This window comes from Zalophus californianus, chromosome 3 (assembly GCF_009762305.2).
Source record: "Zalophus californianus isolate mZalCal1 chromosome 3, mZalCal1.pri.v2, whole genome shotgun sequence".
NCBI lineage: Eukaryota > Metazoa > Chordata > Mammalia > Carnivora > Otariidae > Zalophus > Zalophus californianus.
In genome coordinates, this window is record NC_045597.1 from 69,356,256 (window position 1) to 69,375,561 (window position 19,306).

At 40.1% G+C, this 19,306-nt stretch overlaps 1 protein-coding gene across 6 annotated transcripts in view; it reads left to right on the plus strand.

Annotated features, from left to right (window-relative positions):
• Positions 1–17,835, plus strand: part of N4BP2L1 (NEDD4 binding protein 2 like 1) — a 34,091-nt gene extending 16,256 nt beyond the window's left edge. The window contains exons 1-5 of one of the 6 annotated variants that reach the window (XM_027589363.2): positions 3,012–3,441; positions 12,436–12,563; positions 12,875–12,963; positions 14,849–14,925; positions 16,009–17,835. In XM_027589363.2, the coding sequence (XP_027445164.1) occupies positions 3,224–3,441; positions 12,436–12,563; positions 12,875–12,963; positions 14,849–14,925; positions 16,009–16,267 (771 nt within the window). In that variant the 5' untranslated portion in view covers positions 3,012–3,223 and the 3' untranslated portion in view covers positions 16,268–17,835. Of the gene's footprint in view, positions 1–3,011; positions 3,442–12,435; positions 12,564–12,874; positions 12,964–14,848; positions 14,926–14,974; positions 15,044–16,008 lie in introns of those variants that run through there. The other 5 variants (XM_027589359.2, XM_027589357.2, XM_027589361.2 and 2 more) reach the window with 5 other exon arrangements.
• Positions 17,836–19,306: the final 1,471 nt, after the last annotated feature.

A 19,306-nucleotide genomic window follows, 5' to 3' on the forward strand; every position in this document is an offset into this window, starting at 1 on the left:
TTTTATTTTATTTTATTTTATTTTATTATTTTATTTTTATTATTTTTTGATGTAGTTTAAGATTGTTTTCTTCATTTCTCTCTCTGATAGCTCATTATTAGTATATAGAAATGCAACCAATTTCTGTATGTTACTTTTGTATTCTGGAACTTTACTGAATACATTTAATAGTTCTAATAGTTTTTTTGATGATCTTTAGGGTTTTCTGTATATAGTATCATGTCATCTGCAAATAGTGACAGTTTTAATTCTTCCTGACCAATTTGAATCAAGCCTTTTATTTCTTTTTCTTGTCTGATTACTGTAGCTAGGGGTTCCAGTACTATGTTGAATAAAAGTAGCAAGAGTGGGCATCCTTATCTTGTTCTTCATCCTAGAGGAAAAGCTTTTAGCTTTTCACCATTGAACATGATGTTAGCTGTGGATTTGTCATACGTGGCTTTTATTATGGTGAGATACATTCCTTCTATAACCACTTTGTTGGGAGTTTTTAATCATAAATGGATGTTGAAGGTATGACCTAGGACAAGCACTGGAGTGAGACAAGGGTCACCCACAGTTTGGCCCTCCTGCTGCAGGCTCCCCCCCAACCACCCCTCTCACGCCTGCCTTGGGCCTGGACAATCCCACAGCATGATCTCCCTCCAGGACCCACATACCAGGCTTCCACTTCCAGCTGGGTTCTCGGCCTCATGGCTAGGACCCCAAGGAGGGCCGCTCAGACAAATGCCTAAAGGACCATGCTTGGGCCACAAAGGCTAGCTATTATGGTGTCTAGTGGCCAGGAGGATAAAAATGGATGTTGATTTTGTCAAGTGCTTTTTCAGCAACTATTTAGATGTTCATACGATTTTTATCCTTTGTTTTGTTAATGTGTATCACATTGATTTTTTAAAAGATTTTATTTATTTATTTGACAGAGACACAGCGAGAGAGGGAACACAAGCAAGGGGAGCAGGAGAGGGAGAAGCAGACCCCCCACTGAGCAGGGAGCCCAAAGCAGGGCTCGATCCTGGGACCCTGGGACCATGACCTGAGCCGAAGGCAGACGCTTAACGACTGAGCCACGCAGGCGCCCTCACATTGATTTGCAGATGGTGTACCATCCTTGCATCCCTGGAATAAATTCCACTTGATCATGGTGTATGATCCTTTTAATGTAGTGTTGAATTTGATTTGCTAATATTTTTTTGAGGATCTTTGCATCTATGTTCATCAAGGATATTGGCCAAAATTTTCTTTCTTTTGTGGTGTCTTTCTCTGATTTTAGTATCAGGGTAATGCTGGCCTCATAAAATGAGTTTGGAATTGTTACTTCCTCTTCAGTTTTTTTTTTTTTTAAGATTTTACTTATTTATTAGACAGAGAGAGAGAGCATGAGCAGGGGGAGCAGCAGAGGGAGAGGGAGAAAAGCAGGCTCCCTGTGGAGCAAGGAGCCGGATGTGGGGCTCGATCCCAGGACCCTGGGATCACGACCTGAGCCGAAGGCAGACACTTAACCGACTGAGCCACCCAGGTGCCCCTCCTTTTCGGTTTTTTGGAATAATTTGAGAAGGATAGGGACTAACTCTTCTTTAAATGTTTGGTAAAATTTACCTGTGAAGCTCTCTGGTCCTGGACTTTTGTTTTTTGGGAGTTTTAAAATTACTGATTCAGTTTCATTACTTGTAATTGATCTATTTAGATTTTCTATTTTTTCATGATTCAGTCTTGGAAGATTGTGTGTTTCTAGGAATTTGTCCATTTCTTTTGTTTTCCAGTTTGTTGGCATATAATTATTTGTGGTAGTCTCTTATAATTCTTCGTATTTCTGTGATATCAGTTGCAACTTCTCTTTAGTTTCTTATTTTATTTATTTGGGTCCTTTCTCTTTTTTTTCTTGCTGAGTCTTTTTTTCTTCATGAAGTTTATTGATTTTGTCTATCTTTTCAAAAAAATCAGCTATTAGTTTCATTGATCTTTTCTTTTGTCCTTTTTTTAGTCTCTATTTCATTGATTTCTGCTTGGATCTTTATTATTTCCTTCCTTCTGCTAACTTTGGGCCTTGTTTTTTCTCCTTTTTTAGTTCTTTTAGGTATAAAGTTAGATTTTTGGGGGGATTTTTTTATTTCTTGAAGTAGGTCTGTATCACTATGAACATCCCTCTTAGAACAGCTCTTGCTATAGCCCAGAGATTTGGAAAGTTGTGTTTCCATTTTAATTTGTCTGAGCTATTTTTTTATTTTCTTATTGGTGTGTTCATTGACACATTGAGTGTCATTTAGTAGCAGGTTGTTTAGTCTCCAAATGTTTGTGTTTTTTTCAGTTTTCTTTTTTTAATTGATTAGTGTCTCGTTTCATACCACTGTTATCAGAAAAGATGCTTGATATGACTTAAGTCTTCTTGAATTTATTGAGACTTGTTTTGTGGCCTAACATATAATCTATGTGTGACAGTGTTCCATGTGCACTTGAAGAGAATGTATATTCTGCAGTTTTTGGATGAAATGTTCTGTATATTAAGCCCATTAGGTCTACTATGTTGTTTAAGGCCAATGTTTCCTTATTGATTTTCTGCCTGGATGATCTCTTCATTGATGAAAGAGGGGCATTAAAGTCCCCAGTATTATTGTATTACTGTCAATTTCTCCCTTTTTGCCTGCAAATATTTGCTTTATCTGTTTAGGTGCTCCTATGTTGGATGCATAAATATTTACGAATGTTCTATCCTCTTCTTGGATTGACCCCTTTATCATTATGTAATGTTTTTTGTCTTTTGTTATCTTTTTTTTTTTAAAGATTTTATTTATTTTTTAAGAGAGAGAACGAGCACGAGTGGGGGTGGGGAGGAGCAGAGAAAGAGCGACAAGCAGACTATGTGCTGAGCGTAGAGCCCAACATGGGGCTCGATCCTGTGACCCTGAGATCATAACCTGAGCTGAAATCCGGAGTTGGATGCTCAACCGACTGAGCCACCCACGTGCCCCCAGTCTTTGTTTTAAAGTTGGTTTTGTCTGATATGAGTATTGCTTTTCCAACTTTGTTTTCTTTTCCACTGGCATGGAATATCTTTTTCTATTTCTTCACTTTCAGTCTGTGTGTCATTAGAGCTGAAGTGAGTCTTAATTTCTTCATCTGTACCACAGGGGTTACTAACAGTATTTATCTCACAGGTCTATTTGAGCATTATATGAGAAATGTAAATCCATTAGAATAGTGTTGGAACAGAGTAAGCACTTAATAAATGTTAGCTATATTTGCTGATAATGGAGCACTACATATAGCGGTTAAAAGGAATGGACTAAGTCTATATATAAACATGAATAGATATAAAAATATACTTTATTTCATTCAACAAATATTTATTGTGTACCTACTATATTCCAGGCAGTCTTCTAGGTACTTGAGAATAATTAGTGAACACAACAAAGATCCTACCCTCATGGACCTTGTATGCCAGAGGTAGGGAAGCAGTTGTAAAGTATAAAGAAATTATATGTTATGTTAGAAGGGATAAGTGCCCTGGAAAAGGGAAAAGAGAAGTATAGTAAAGGTGTTGGGAATGCCAGAGTTAAGGGCAGGAGGTTAGTTGAATTTTAAGCCAACAAAACAAATATGAGAAAATGTTAACAATTATAGCTCCAGGTGGTAGGTATACAGATATTTATTATATTATTTTTCCTTTTCTATATATTTAAAGTGTTTTTCTTGAAAATTCCTCTCCATGCCATGAGATAAAAAAAAAAAATAATAATGAGTCTGAAATACGAAGGGAGTCAGCTAAGAAGCAGAAAAGAATTTAAAAGGAGCTAAATGAGAACTATTTTAAAAAAAGAATCCAAAGAAACTGTTGGACTTTTAGTCCATTAGAAATAGAGATGAATAGAATCACAATTCAGAAAATCAAAGAGTAATATAGAAGACACATGATAATAAATACAATCAAATAAAACCATAGTAAATATAACCAAAGCTACGATTACAGATAGAATAGCACATATTTCTGAGTTGAAGACCTAAACAAAAGTGATAAAAAGATAAAGTCAGTACTTAGACATATACTAGTAAGACTGTTGCAAAGCTATTATTAACTACTCCAACCTCCTTAGTTCCTTTTTGTTGGGTGTGGCAATGTGCCAACAATAAAACTACTTTTTCCGGGGGCGCCTGGGTGGCTCAGTCATTAAGTGTCTACCTTTGGCTCAGGTCATGATCCCAGGCTCCTGGGATCGAGCCCTGCATCGGGCTCCCTGCTCCACGGGGAGCCTGCTTCTCCCTCTCCCACTGCCCCTGCTTGGGTTCCCTCTCTCGCTGTGTCTCTCTCTGTCAAATAAATAAATAAAATCTTAAAAAAAAAGCAAACAACAACTACATTTTCAAGGCTCTCTTGCTGCTTTCCGCCATGTAGAATATGGATGTGAAAGCTGGAGCTGCAGGAGGAGGCACAGAATAGAGGAGGGAAGGAATGGAAGCCTCATGCTAAGAAAGGTGGAAGATACCTGGATTCACTGTTGACCTGGGTCCATGTGAAATCTCTGTATTTTTTGTATGTAATATATAAATTTTTAAAAGACACTGTTACCTGAGTTTTCTGCTAAATGCAATTAAACCCATTTCTAACTGAAACATTGTTGAACTATAAACATTTGTGGGAAAGGATTGTAATCCACTAGTTCTCATCCAGCCAAACTGCTCATGTGTGAAGACAATATAGGGTCTTTCTCAGACACATGAGAGCTCGCAAAGTATGTAACACCCACGTATCCCGACTCCGTGTAGATCTGAGGTAAAATTCAGGCAGCACAGCATTCACGCTGTGTAAACCTGGACCAATTATTTAACCTCTTGAAGGTTTAGTTTCTTTATCTAAAAACTAGAGAAAATATTATTTACTCATAAGATTGTTGTAAAGGTTAAGGAGAGATAATATATGCCAAGCCCCTTGTGTATGCTTAGCACTCTTGAAAAGAAAATCGATTGCAACAACCAAATTTAGCCCACCAGGAGAAGAATCAAAGACATCTTGAAAAGAATATCTTGGGGTGCCTGGCTGGCTCAGTCCATAGAGCATGTGACTCTTGATGTCAGGGTCGTGAGTTCAAGCCTCATGTTGGGCATAGAGCCTACTTAAAAAAAAAATCCTTCTATATGGTATCGGTCAAAAATGTCTCCTCAACAAAATAAGAAAATAAAAGTATAAATTGTATAAAGGAAAGATTCATAACTACTGGATATAATTTAAAAAGTAAGAAAATACTGGAAAAGAAGATAGTGAAGAATTTATACATTAAGCTTAGTGGAACAAAACAAAGAGTCCAGTAACAGACCTAATTAGTTTATCATTTAGTATATTAAAAAAAAAAGTATTTTAAAGCAATGGGGAATTGACAAAGTATTCAGTTAATGGGTTTGGGATAACCAGGTTCCCATGTGGAAAAAAAACCCAGTTAGATCCTTAACCAATACAGCATACCAAAATAAAATTTTAGATGAATTGGGGAGTACAATGTAATAGAACAAAGAGGAATATTTTCATAAACCTGGGGTGGGAAAGACTGTTATCAGAGGCAGAAAATAGAAAGTAAAAGATGGATACATATGACTAGAAAATTTCTAAAAATTTAGACTTCTATGTTAGAGTTTATCGTAAACAAAATTTTTAAAAAATTTACATATTCAGTAAGGAGATAACGTTTATTAACAAAGGATATGAAAATGCAGTTCATAAAAGAATATTTCTAAATGATCAGCACATGTAAAAATAATCTTGCTGATAATCAAAGAAGTTGGTACAAAGTAAATGGTTAACTCTAGGGCACTGGAAAAGTAAGTTATGATACATCCAAGTGAATATTTATGTCATAATCATTAAAAATAATGTCATAGCAAGATATTTCATGAGTTGGGAAATAATTGCTTTGGAAGTAAGTTTGGTGAAAACTTGGTATGCTCTATATTATGTTTCTGTTTTTAATGTAACAAAACATCGGATAAAAAAGAAATTCTATCTACCTATCTACTCACCTACCTATCCTTCTGTCTCCTGGAAAGAAGATCAGAATGTTCATAATTATGTTTAGTTGGGGGAATATGGGAACCTCCCCTTTTTTGCAGTTTTCTGTTTAAAAATATTCTGCAGTGAATATATATTTCTTTGCTAATTAGGAAGGAAAAACAATATTTTTAAGGTTTGTGTAGACAAGGACAGGAGCCAGCTTGAAGGGATACCTACCGGTGAAATTTGGGACAACTTGAGCATCATAAAGAATAAGGATGTTAAAGATTATTAAAAGGGAATGGGAGGGGCGCCTGGGTGGCTCAGTCGTTAAGCGTCTGCCTTCGGCTCAGGTCATGATCCCAGGGTCCTGGGATCGAGCCCCACATCGGGCTCCCTGCTCCACGGGAAGCCTGCTTCTCCCTCTCCCACTCCCCCTGCTTGTGTTCTCGCTGTCTCTCTGTCAAATAAATAAATAAAATCTTTAAAAAAAAAGGGGGGGAAGGGGAAAGAAAGCTCCTCTTTACAAGACAATGCCACAAAGTAATAGAAGAAATTACATAATGAGAAAAATCAACATTCTGCAGTTCCTAATGTAATACTTGATTCAGGCAATGGTCAGCAATGAAAGTAAAGATCATTGAGGGAAAGGATGGTGGGCAACAGGATCATTACATGGAGTCTCACAGTGTCATTGCCCACCCCCCCATCCCTGCCTTCTTGCCCTGATGTTATCTAATATATATATATTTTTTTATTGTTATCTAATATTACAAGTGAAGCAATGTTCCTCTACAGAGGAGAGATCTGGCTGCCACCACCTTTTAGCCAAGTGACCAGAGGGAACATGATAGTACAGACTGTCATTATGTGCAAACAGAAGTATACAAACATTACCTCTGTACCTTCCTTCCAAAAATGTGTCACCTAGATCTAATCCTGAGGAAACCATCAGAAAAACTCAGAATGTGGGGTTTTCTAAAGCCAGCTGACCTGGACTCTTCAAAAAGGGAAACCAAAGAAGGCATGAGGACAGTTGTAGATTAAAAGACACCAAAGAGACATAAAACCAGATGCAGTATCAGAACTATGAAAGACACTATTAGGACCATCAGGGAAATCTAAAATTTTTAAATTTAAAAAATTCTATTAACATTAGCTATTATAAATTAGTGTTCATTTTCTAGATGTGCTCGTGTTATTGTAGTTATGTAGGAGAATGTCCTTGTCCATAGGAGATGCTTGACTAGGAATTTAGGAGCCAAGTGTCACAATGTCTGCAAGTTAGTTTTTGAATGGTTCGTTAACAGTTCATATGTGAGAAAGAAAATAAATGAGGCCAAATGTTGACAACTGGTGGCTGGAGATGAAGGGTAAGCAATGTTGATTGAATTATTGTTTCGACTCATTTCTAAGGGTTTGAACATCTAAATATGAAAGGTAATGGGGGGAAGTTCAGGTGGAAATAAAAAGGAGAGAGAAGAGTGAAATACATGAGACATAAGGGACATGGCATCCAGGTACAATGTGTGGATCTTGTTGGCTCTCACTTCCAACAAATCAACCCTAGGGACACATTTATGAGAGAATCCGGGAAATCTGAACACTGGTGGGATGTTTGGTGAAATGAAGTATGAAGCAGGTGAAACGAGATCGGCTATAATTGGTTTTTTTTTTTTTTTTTGAGAGAGTGAGCACGTGTGCTGGAGGGAGGGGCAGAGGCAGAGAGAGAGAGAGAGAGAGAGAGAATCTTAAGCAGGTTCCACCCCCAACATGGAGCCCTCTGCGGATCTTGATCTTGATCTCACAATGCTGAGATCATGACCTGAGCCAAAATCAAGAGTCAGATGCTTTACCAACTGAGCCACCCAGGCACCCTTGCTGTGATAATTATTGAACCTGGGTCATGGGTCCATAGGGAGTGATTGTATTATCCTGTCTACTTTTGCATGTAGGGAAACTTCCATAGAAAAGTTGGGGGTGCAACTCAAAATTGCATAGTAACATTGGACTTTGTCAGGGAGTGAGTGACCAATAGATATCTAAATATGTTCCCATGGGTATACATAAGAATTACACAGAAGAGTGGTAAGTTGTGAAATCAAGATTAGTACCCGAATTTCTCTCATAGCAGTGATTTTAAGTGAGTTGCATGGGAGGGGGGAGCTGTGGTAGTGAAGGTTACATGGAAGTAATTGTCTTTCTATTTTTTTCCTTTTCTCTTATTTTTATCCTCTCAATTTCCCCAGTGCATGAGGCTCTTGACCACCATAAAGAAAGCTAGAGCTGATGCATTGTCTTCATTACTTCTGAAGCTGATGGAATGGTATTTATTGCTTCCACCTAAGTTTGAGAAATTCAAGATTTGTCTATTTCATCAGTTCTTATGTAGCTAGGAGAGCTTTTATTGTCCTGCAGATTCCAGATGCTACTGTACCTGCCAGTGCTAATTTAACATTCAGCTGAAGATAAACACAAGGTTTCGAAAGGAATGATCATTCAGGAAGATCATACAAACCTCCTACTCCCCCCAGCCTCCCCAGGATCCGTGAGAGCTGTAAAGGTGAAAAACACTCATATTTTTGCATGCCTGTTGGTTAGGAGGACCAGTTAGGCTACAGTCAGATATCTCTTAGGGAATGATGAGCAGGTGGTCTAGCCCCATGGTGGCCCTGAACAATTTAACTTTGACTCTAAGGCAGAATTTTACAATTAAGGAGGGCAGTAGTTTCTTCGTTGTGCGTGTGTTTTCTTTTCTTTCTTTTTTATTTTTTAAGATTTTATTCATTTGAGAGAGAGACAGAGAGAGCACACAAGCAGGGGGAGAGGCAGAGGGAGAAGCAGGCTCCCTGCTGAGCCAGCCAGGAGCCTGATGTGGGGCTTGATCCCAGGACCTGGAGATCATGACCTGAGCCAAAGGCAAACACCCAATCATCTGAGCCACCCAGGCACCCCTGTGTTTTGTTTTCTAAAAGGAAAAAGGATTGAAATAAAATGTGAATTGGATACTCATGTCTTAAAGCTTTTTTAAAGGAAACATTAGAGAGTGAGAATATTAACTTCCACTAGATAATATAAGCCATAAAGAGGAAAACAAGAGTAGACAAGCCTATGTACAGGAGAAGAAAAATTCAACTCTGAAAATGGTAAAAGACCACAATGAAACCTATGAATGGCAGACTTAATAGGAAAACAAACAAGACTTAAAAGGGATATCAAATCTGGGACAAAAAAAAAAAAAAAACCCAAAAAAACTCTTGGAACCAATATCCATAACTTTGCTTAACTTAGTATATACAGAGATAAGGAAGATAAGTTATACACTACTATTTAGCCTCTGAATGCAGTTTTTATTATTTAGACTAGGTAACACTGATGAAAATACTTTAGAAACTCTAAAATATTCACAAATATAAAATACACATGCACTTAGTGCTTCCTTTAGATTTTTTTCTAAGGTGTCATCATAGTAACTTTGCCTTGGAGGTTAAAGTTTGGACTTACGATTTGGGCTTTTCAGTTTGAGCATCTTTAAAGTCAAATAAAAGACATGTACATGGAAAGGAGGCAGATTTGTTTCATCAAATCTCCTTTATACTTTTGTGTCACGCTGTATCCGTGGAGGAGTTTAAGTGGCTACATTTCCTTGCCACCTCTCCTGTGGTTTAGTTCCCTCCACTTTCACTGGGGGCCAGCACAGCGACTCGCTTTGACCAGCAGAACGTGGTGGAAGCCTAGCAGCTTGCACTCGTGCCCTCTGAACTACCGCGGCTGGTGAAGAGGCCTGGGTTAACCCCCCTGAGGCTGAGAAACCACAGGGGCTGAGGGGCGGGCCGGCAGTCAGCGGACTCCTGAATAGAGGAGGCCCGCGGAGACCACCTAGCGCCTCCCCCGTCAGAGGACTGTGGCTGCACGAACGGTCCCAGGCCCGTCCCAGGCAGGACGGGCAGGACTGCCCCCATGCGCCCAACCCAAACTGCCGATCCATGAACTCAGTTCATTACCTTTCCCGGCAACAGGCTTCCTGGGATGGGAGCACCATCATGAATCACTTTGATCATCTGTTCCCACTTTAAACACCCCACATCCCTTTGGTGATCTCTTCTCATGTCACACGGTTTCCATGCTTTTCAGACCTTACACTGACCTGGTCACTCTTCTCTGGACATAGTCCAGCTTGCCAAATCTCTCTTTACATTGTGTAGCACTCAGAACGGAAAACTGCTGCAAATACGATTTGCCCCTTTTACCTGCTCTGGTTCTTTCCTAGAGCTCCTTTCTCATAACAAGACCCCGAAACAGGAGCTTTACCTCTCGTGCTTTTAACCCCCTCCCCCAGCGGCAGAATTTTCTCACGTCTCAGGATCCAAGTCCACTGGTGTTGCCTTTATAATGCTTCCCTGTCTGAACTGTTCCCGACCCCAAAGTCTCTTCTCCTTCATCCGTACAGCTCTTTACACTGAGTGTTAGGTCCGCTGTGTCTGGCTCCTTGGCTAGGCTCTGAATTCCTTGAAAACAGCTATTTTGTTTTCTTTTTGTACCTTAACACTTCACCCAGTACTTGGCATATATTAAATGCTTAGTAAATGTTTAATGAGTTGGATAATTATCTAATATTCTCTGGGTATTAAAATACATTATCTTCTCGTCTACATTTTTCCACAAGGCCATTAAGAGAGACCATCAGATTCCTGTCTAAATCAAGATGTAAGATTATGTCCATTGAATTTTTCCCTGTTTACCAACTCAGTCCATCAGCTATGGTGCTGCTTTCTTTTTAAATGCTGTCAAGCCTGCTGAAGAATTTTGACAGAAATGTTTGTTTCCTGTTTCTGGAATGTGTTCACTCATTCTTGAACATTGAGGCGTTTGCTTTATTTTGGTTTTTCATCTCTTTCATTCACAGCCATACGAATTCACTTGCAGTAATTTCAAGATTACATACACACTCCGGCGTATTTTACTACTGTGGCACATCAACAGTTGGGGTTGGTAAATTTGATCTCATGCGTTATAACTATTAATACAATAATAGTACTTTACATCGTTAAAGTGCCTCACCATTTGCAAAATGTTTCCCCAGATCTGATCTCATCCGCGCCTCAGGCGAATGATAGGTAGGTGGGTAGGTAGTGATGCTTATCTGTGGTTTTCGGTCAGGGAAATAGCTTAGAGAGAGAGGTCACCTGACTGAGTAGAGAGTCAAGAATTGAACCCAAGCCTTTCAGAGCAATTTAGAAGCTTGTTTAGGATCTGGGCTCTGGTGCCTTATGCGCATTCTACTCAGTCCTGATTAAAGAGAGCTTTTCTCACGGAGAAGGACAAACACACACCACCAGTTGAACAGCTCTGCTTTCTCCGTGCGTTTCCTGTTCTTGTCATTCTCCAACCTTTTTTCCTCCAAGCTTTTACCTTTTTATTCTCCCCTACCCGGCTTTGTGTTCTGAGCATACCCGTTTGGTCATACATTCTGCTTGCCTGCAGAATTTGTTTTGGTGCTGCAGGGACGAAGGAAAGAAACGGACACTCGTGCCGGGCGCTGCACCCGTGACTCCCCATGTTATTGGATCAGTGTGGTGACCTAGCAGGACAGGTGAAATCATCCTTCGTTTCTACAGATGACGAGAGGAGGCTCAGAGATTTACGCAGTTACTACCTACCATCACATCCATCTCCCCCCAAGTTGTCTCAATAAAGATTTCAAGTGGAAATATCTGCCCTCGGAAGTGATTTTGTGCAGAATTTAATATGCTTTTTTGTTGGTTTTGTTTTGTTTTAAAGGGGGCACACCATGATGGTTTTCCTTTTTTCTGTGATATTTTCGTATTTTGAGAGTGTGGGAGTTTAGGAAGTCCTGGGGAAGGCCGGCTATACCTCTTGCCTTCCAGTGTGGTTGTTCCCGTTTGGTGTGGGTCACTGTTAAGATGTAAACTGTTACCTGGATAAGGGTTGCGCACCCATGCAGCCCTGTTATACACCTCTCATACCTCAGCAAGAATTAGTGTCTCAGATGGGTCATTACAGAGACCAGAGCTCCAAGGAGCTGGGACCCGGGACAGGTGAGAGATGGGGGGAAAGGGCCAGGCTGCCACCTGGGGGCTGGCATTGGGGGCGGGTCTGGGGGGAGTGCACTGGTGCATCCCTGCGCAACAGGCAATGAGGACTGGTGCCCACGAGGAGGCTGTCGTCACACCTTCTCCTTAACCTCCCGATCTAGAGTCAGTCTTGGTGCTGCGGAAGTCAATGCGGTGACCACACTTCTGAGTTTTAGGAGTTGGGCCGCACACACAGCCTCCACCTTCTAGAGATGATAAGCATCTCTCTCTTTAAATTGAATTTCAACAACACGCAACCTGGTGGCCTCATAATTACAAACTGCTAAATGTTAGAGATGGAAGGAAATAATCTCTATAATGACTGTGCTTAGTCATAAAGCAATCTCTTATTTCCCCACTTTCTAGACAATTGCAACACGACTTTCCCAGGGCCCTGATTTTCAGCACGGATGATTTTTTCTTCAGGGAAGATGGTGCCTATGAGTTCAATCCTGACTTCCTGGAGGAAGCGCATGAGTGGAACCAGAAAAGAGGTGACAAATTCCTTTCCAAATTCCCCGGGAAATCCTATCGTGCACATAGGTAGTAGCTGCTGCAGAATGAATACGTTTTCTAGAAGGAGCGTAATCAAAAGTTCTGCCATTTCCCCCCCCTAAACAGAATGTCAGAACATAACCTCCCTAGATTCCAGGAAAAAGAAAATGATTGGTAATGGGTTCTGAAATATGTGGCACTAAAGTTGTGTAATGAGAACAGCTGTGATAAAAAAAATAACAAAATATGGAGTACACTCACCCTTCTGATTGTTGCATGTTGTTCACTGTTCTGTAACATTGTGTTGCAGCCAGAAAAGCAATGAGGAATGGCATATCCCCCATTATTATTGATAATACCAACCTCCACGCCTGGGAAATGAAGCCCTATGCAGTCATGGTAGGAAGAAGCATCATTCCGAATTTTCAGTTACGGACATTTTGTGAGAAAGTTGCAACATTTGTTCTTTCCTCTTCTTCTGATCTGCCATGATCTCATCTTTATTAATCGTAGCTCTCTCAGGGCGCAGGTAAAGAGGTTTAATTTTAGTGTTTCTCGGTTGTTCAATGGCTGAAATTTGCTGAGATGCTAATTATCACCTCAGGGTACGTTTTTAAATTGTCCTTGGTCTGAATTCTTGATAGTTTTTCTGTCTTGATTGTTTCCCAAGGGGAGACATACATGCCCAGGAGCACCCTCTGAGACTTACACAGAAATACTGGTTGGATGACGCTACTAGCCGAGTGGTTGATAATAATAAGCCCCTTCTGTCTTTGGCAAGCCAGGGATTTCAGCGCTGGGCGGTATTGGTGCGGGAGAGTCTGGGGCAACTTTTTTTTGGTTTAAAAACAGATTGAGAATTAGCACTCTAACCCTATTTGGATACTAGAATATAAATATACAAAGATAACAACTCGGCTCTCTGTTGTCAGAATAGGAAAGAACAGTAAGATGAATAAAACATTGTGCATAGTTTTAATTTTGAAATATGTCTGAAAAAAAATCAGATCTCTTATGGTAGTAAGTTTTCACTTCCTATTGGGTATATAGACAGGAGAAAAGATCCTGAAACACACAGGGCAGGAAGAAGATAGCTGAGTAGTCTGATTTTGTCACACACAATCCCCACTTGGCTAACTGTAAAGGGAATATCTCCAAAACGGGGCTTGTGACTTCTTTTTAATTTGGGGGCAAACTAGCTTCTATACAGGTACGCTTTTCTCGAACTGTATGTCCATCAGGTTTACTTGGGCCCAGCCTGTGGGACTTTGGGTTCGCGAGTAGGAAGGAATGAACATCAGCTTTGTGGTTACTTCAGTTCATGGACCAAGAATCCACTTGGGAGAGAAATGAACAGGGACATGAGTAGTCTAATCAAGGCAACAACTCAAAACCAAGAGTTAGCGGGAGAGTGGCTTAAGGGAAGACATTTTACTTTTTTATTTTTTATTATCTGGAATGTACAATCTTTTTCAGCCATCCACAGCTATTAGTAAGACCCAGAAATTAGATATTTTCCACTTATGATATTTGAATCCTTCTCTAATTAGAGGGGTCCATCTCAAGAATGAAGAGGAAATCTTTTTACTTTGCTCTTTTCGTTCTGTATTTTAGAACATAATAAACAATAGTGATAATAAAGTTCAGATTTTGAGATAAAAAAAGTAGTAGCCAATTTATGAATGCAAAGAATATTTGGATGTTTATATGGAAACTGTAATCATTTTCTAAACTCGAGGAAAATGGGGCACAGTGCACTGGGCCAAACTGTGTTGCATAGAGGGGAAAGCTCCCTTTGGCGGGAAGAGTTTGTAAAAAGTATGGGAAAATCACTTTTATTTCATAAGCTCTGTTCCTGTGGCACCCTGACTTTCTAACCAAGGTGTGAGGGATGGGACAGGGCATTTGACAGAAGAAACTATGCTAATCATATAAGGGACTTTGAGAAGCCACTGAATGTATTTCTCATACCTGTGAATAGGATATTTAAAACTAGTCCAGCTATCTATTTTTTAAAAATGTCCCCAAACAAAGAACTGTTATAATTTTCCTACATAGTAGATAAAATGGACCAAAATTTATCATTGGGAGCCATAATATAATCTGAGAGTGGCTAAGCATGGAAATGAACCAACTGTACTTATTAAGATAAACTCAGGCCTTGGATTACTGGTAAAACAGAGGACTTGTAGAAAGGATTTGTAGTAAATGTGAAATGGCAGCATAAACATTCCCAAACATACATACCATGTCTTCAATGTTTTATGTACTTTTGAAAAATCAGGCACTTGAAAATAACTATGAAGTTATATTCCGAGAACCTGACACTCGCTGGAAATTCAACGTTCAAGAGTTAGCAAGGTACTTCTTTGTTTTTCTAGTTCCTCATTATGTATCCTGCTATTTTCAGGTATTTCAGACCGAACAAAAGAATCTTTTCAGGCTGGAAATGGACATGGTAGTTTTCAGGCCAGAAATGGTAATTCTTGGAAATTGATAACTTTGGAATTATTAATGTGAAGACTTTAGTTTTGGGTCAGTTTTCTAATATAATGCTAAATGCTAAACCTTGGCTTGGACTTGGTCCTTTTAAAGGACACATATAACTTTCTGCTGAAATGCTTCTTCATTAATGAGCGTTTGAAAGCACTTTTCTCTGCATGGGATTGCACATGTCAGTGGTGTTTCTGCATTTAGGCTAAATCTTTAAAGGTCTTTAGATGTTGAACAGTCTGTGGTTCATTTATGGTCTAGATGCTGCTTCTAATTTATAAAGCAATACATGTCCAAGTAATACTAACTTGTTGACTGAGTGCATGAGTTCTGATATTCACTATGTGTTACTAGATGATGCCAGTGATTTAAAGTAACCAGTGAGATCAGAATTTACTTTTTAGGAATAAGGCTAGTTCATTCTATGGTTACAAGCAGATAGCGTTTCCAAAGTGGGTCTGTGGCCCAGCCTCCTCAGGATTGCCTGAGGGGGTTGTTGAAATTCTAGTTCATGGGCCCCATTCCATTGTGGGGAATCTCTGGTAATTGCATTTTGAACTATATCCCCAGTGGTTTCTCATGCCCACTTGAATTTAAGATTATTTTAATTAGCATCTAGAAGTACCTAGGACTGACTGACATGAATTGATTATAGAGATATGCATGATTAACAGGCAAATATACAATAAAAAGATCTCACGGTGTTCTTTTACGTCTTGAAGCACAGAATTGAGACTTCCAGAAACAAAGCATCGGTGAAGGTCTTGCTCTTTGCTAGGTTCAGGGCGGCATGCAAAACAGGAGTGGAGCCTGAAAGAGAACTCCTTAAGGGGACCTCACGCTTCTGTGAGAGTCAAGTCCTGAGACAAGGGAGTGCATCTCTAAGTAAAATGCAAGTAATTCCTTTTGATAGGCTGCCTTAAGTAAATGTTTGCATTTGTTCCCACGTAGAAGAAACATTCATGGAGTCCCAAGAGAAAAAATACACCGAATGAAGGAGCGGTATGAACATGATGTTACCTTTCACAGCGTGCTTCACGCCGAAAAGCCCAGCAGAATGAACAGAAACCAGGACAGGAATAACGCGTCCCCTTCCAACGGCGCACGTTACTGGAATCCCTACGCAGAGTTTCCCAACCGGAGGGCTCCTGGGGGCTTCACACACGAGGGCTCCTGTAACAGAAGAGGCGGTTGTCACCATGGATATTAGAAGCCTGTCTGACAGGCATTCGAAATTTTCCTAAATCAGTTTTTACTGCCAATTTTGGTATTTATTCTTTGTTCGGTTTTCGTCAAAGCTCTAATTCCAGTGTAAATAGTCCGACCTGAAAGTTTTTGAGCAGAAGCCATTATACTTCATCTTCGCCGAGCATTTGTTTAAGTGATCCTGTATGCATGGTCCGACGCTGGGAATTCGGCCGCTTTGATTGTAAACAGAGTTCCTTTCTCTAGGGAAGCCAGAGATTGGAAACTGAAACCTGAGAACGTACCCAAGCACAGAATCAGTCACCTAAGTCCGAGATGTAGAAGCTTCAGTACCACTTTCTCTGAAGAAATCTATTTTTCCAGGAAATTCATCTCCATCAGGAAAGTTGGAAAGGGGGGGGAGAAGTGGGAGGCAGGAAAAACGGTGCCGTTGCTACTCTGAGAATCTGTGTATCCTCCAAATGTGCGAGGTGTGGCTGTCAGGATGATACTGATTTTCCTTTAGAACGCACATGCCAGAGAGCATACACCTAAGGGAATGTTGTCCTTCAAAGTAGACACTTGGGGAATTACTCCTCTATTCTAGTGATGTGTTATTGTTAAAGAGGTCTGTCGGATCCTTCTTTTAAAAAATTTTTTGGAGACAGAGAGCAAGAGCGGGAGAGCGAGAGTGGGGGAGAGGGAGAGGGGGAGGGAGAGAGGATCCTAAGCAGGCTCCTCGCTCAGCAGGGAGCCCACTGCGGGGCTTGATCTCACGACCCTGAGATAAGACCCGAGCTGAAATCAAGAGTCAGGTGCCCAACCAACTGAACCACCCACGTGCCCCTATCGAATCCTTAACAGCCCTACAAGCTACTGAGGAAAATCAGTGTCATTACTTAAAGTCACATCTTGGTTTTAAATTACCACTTTATTGAATAAGTTTAACCTAACTTTTGGCTGTTGTGCTAATAGTGTAAATTAAAGAAGCCTGACTTTATAAAGCACCAATTTTTAAGAGTTAAAGCAGTTTTTAAAATTATGCCTGTTAATAGACATGTGTGTGATCACTTGGCTGCCCAAATGTTTGGGAGTGCAAGGAATTAAACATCCCAAGATAGAAATCATACAGGGCAATGTCTAAGCCATGCCCGTTGGAAGATGACCAGTCTTGGTGTTTTATGTGGCATTAAGACAAAGTTCTGCCACAACTCTGGAATGTCCCTCTTATGCCGATACTGAATCTATGATTCCAAATTAAATCTCAGCAGGTTAGAATCACATTTGGTGTGAGACCATGATTAAGTAAGACCATGTAGGATGTATGCTTTATTTCTTGTTGGCCAACAGCTTCTTTCTAATGTTCTGTGAAATATTAAGTGTCCTATATAATGGTGCTTTTATGGCTATTAAAAATTATATATGGTATTGCTTTCTATGGATTTGTCACTGAATCTAAACATTTTTTGGACCAATGATATAAAAAAGTTATTCCCCTAAATCCCATAGAATTCTACCATATTAAGAACCAGTTTTTCTTTTTTTTAAAAATTTTTTATTGTTATGTTAATCACCATATATTATTACATCATTTGTTTTGGTGTAGTGTTCCATGATTCATTGTTTGTTCATAACACCCAGTGCTCCATGCAGAATGTGCCCTCTTTAATACCCATCACCAGGCTAACCCATCCCCCTACCCTCCTCCCCTCTAGAACCCTCAGTTTGTTTTTCAGAGTCCATCATCTCTCCTGGTTCGTCTCCCCCTCTGACTTACTCCCCTTCATTCTTCCTCTCCTGCTTTCTTCTTTTTCTTTTTTCTTAAAATATGTTGCATTATTTGTTTCAGAAGTACAGATCTGTGATTCAACAGTCTTGCACAATTCACAGCACTCACCATAGCACATACCCTCCCCAATGTCTATCACCCAGCCACCCCATCCCTCCCACCCCCGACCACTCCAGCAACCCTCAGTTTGTTCCTGAGATTAAGAATTCCTCATATCAGTGAGGTCATATGATACATGTCTTTCTCTGATTGACTTATTTGACTCAGCATAACACCCTCCAGTTCCATCCACGTCGTTGCAAATGGCAAGATCTCATTCCTTTTGATGGCTGCATAATATGCCATTGTGTATATATACCACATCTTCTTTATCCATTCATCTGTCGATGGACATCTTGGCTCTTTCCACAGTTTGGCTATTGTGGACATTGCTGCTATAAACATTGGGGTGCACGTACCCCTTCGGGTCCCTACATTTGTATCTTTGGGGTAAATACCCAGTAGTGCAATTGCTGGATCGAATGGTAGCTCTAATTTCAACTGTTTGAGGAACCTCCATACTGTTTTCCAGAGTGGTTGCACCAGCTTGCATTCCCACCAACAGTGTAGGAGGGTTCCCCTTTCTCCACATCCCCGCCAACAGCTGTCATTCCCTGACTTGTTAATTTTAGCCATTCTGACTGGTGTGAGGTGGTATCTCATTGAGGTTTTGATTTGGATTTCCCTGATGCCGAGCGATGTTTGAGCACTTTTTCATGTGCCTGTTGGCCATTTGGATGTCTTCTTTGGAAAAATGTCTGTTCATGTTTTCTGCCCATTTCTTGATTGGATTATTTGTTCTTTGGGTGTTGAGTGTGATAAGTTCTTTATAGATTTTGGATACTAGCCCTTTATCTGATATGTCATTTGCAAATATTTTCTCCCATTCTGTTGGTTGTCTTTTGGTTTTGTGGACTGCTTCTTTTGCTGTGCAAAAGCTTTTTATCTTGATGAAATCCCAATAGTTCATTTTTGCCCTGGCTTCCCTTGCCTTTGGTGTTTCTAGGAAGAAGTTGCTGTGGCTGAGGTCGAAGAGGTTTCTGCCTGTGTTCTCCTTTAGGATTTGGATGGACTCGTGTCTCACGTTTAGGTCTTTCAACCATTTGGAGTCTATTTTTGTGTGTGGTGTAAGGAAATGGTCCAGTTTCATTCTTCTGCATGTGGCTGTCCAATTTTCCCAACACCATTTGTTGAAGAGACTGTCTTTTTTCCATTGGACATTCTTTCCTGCTTTGT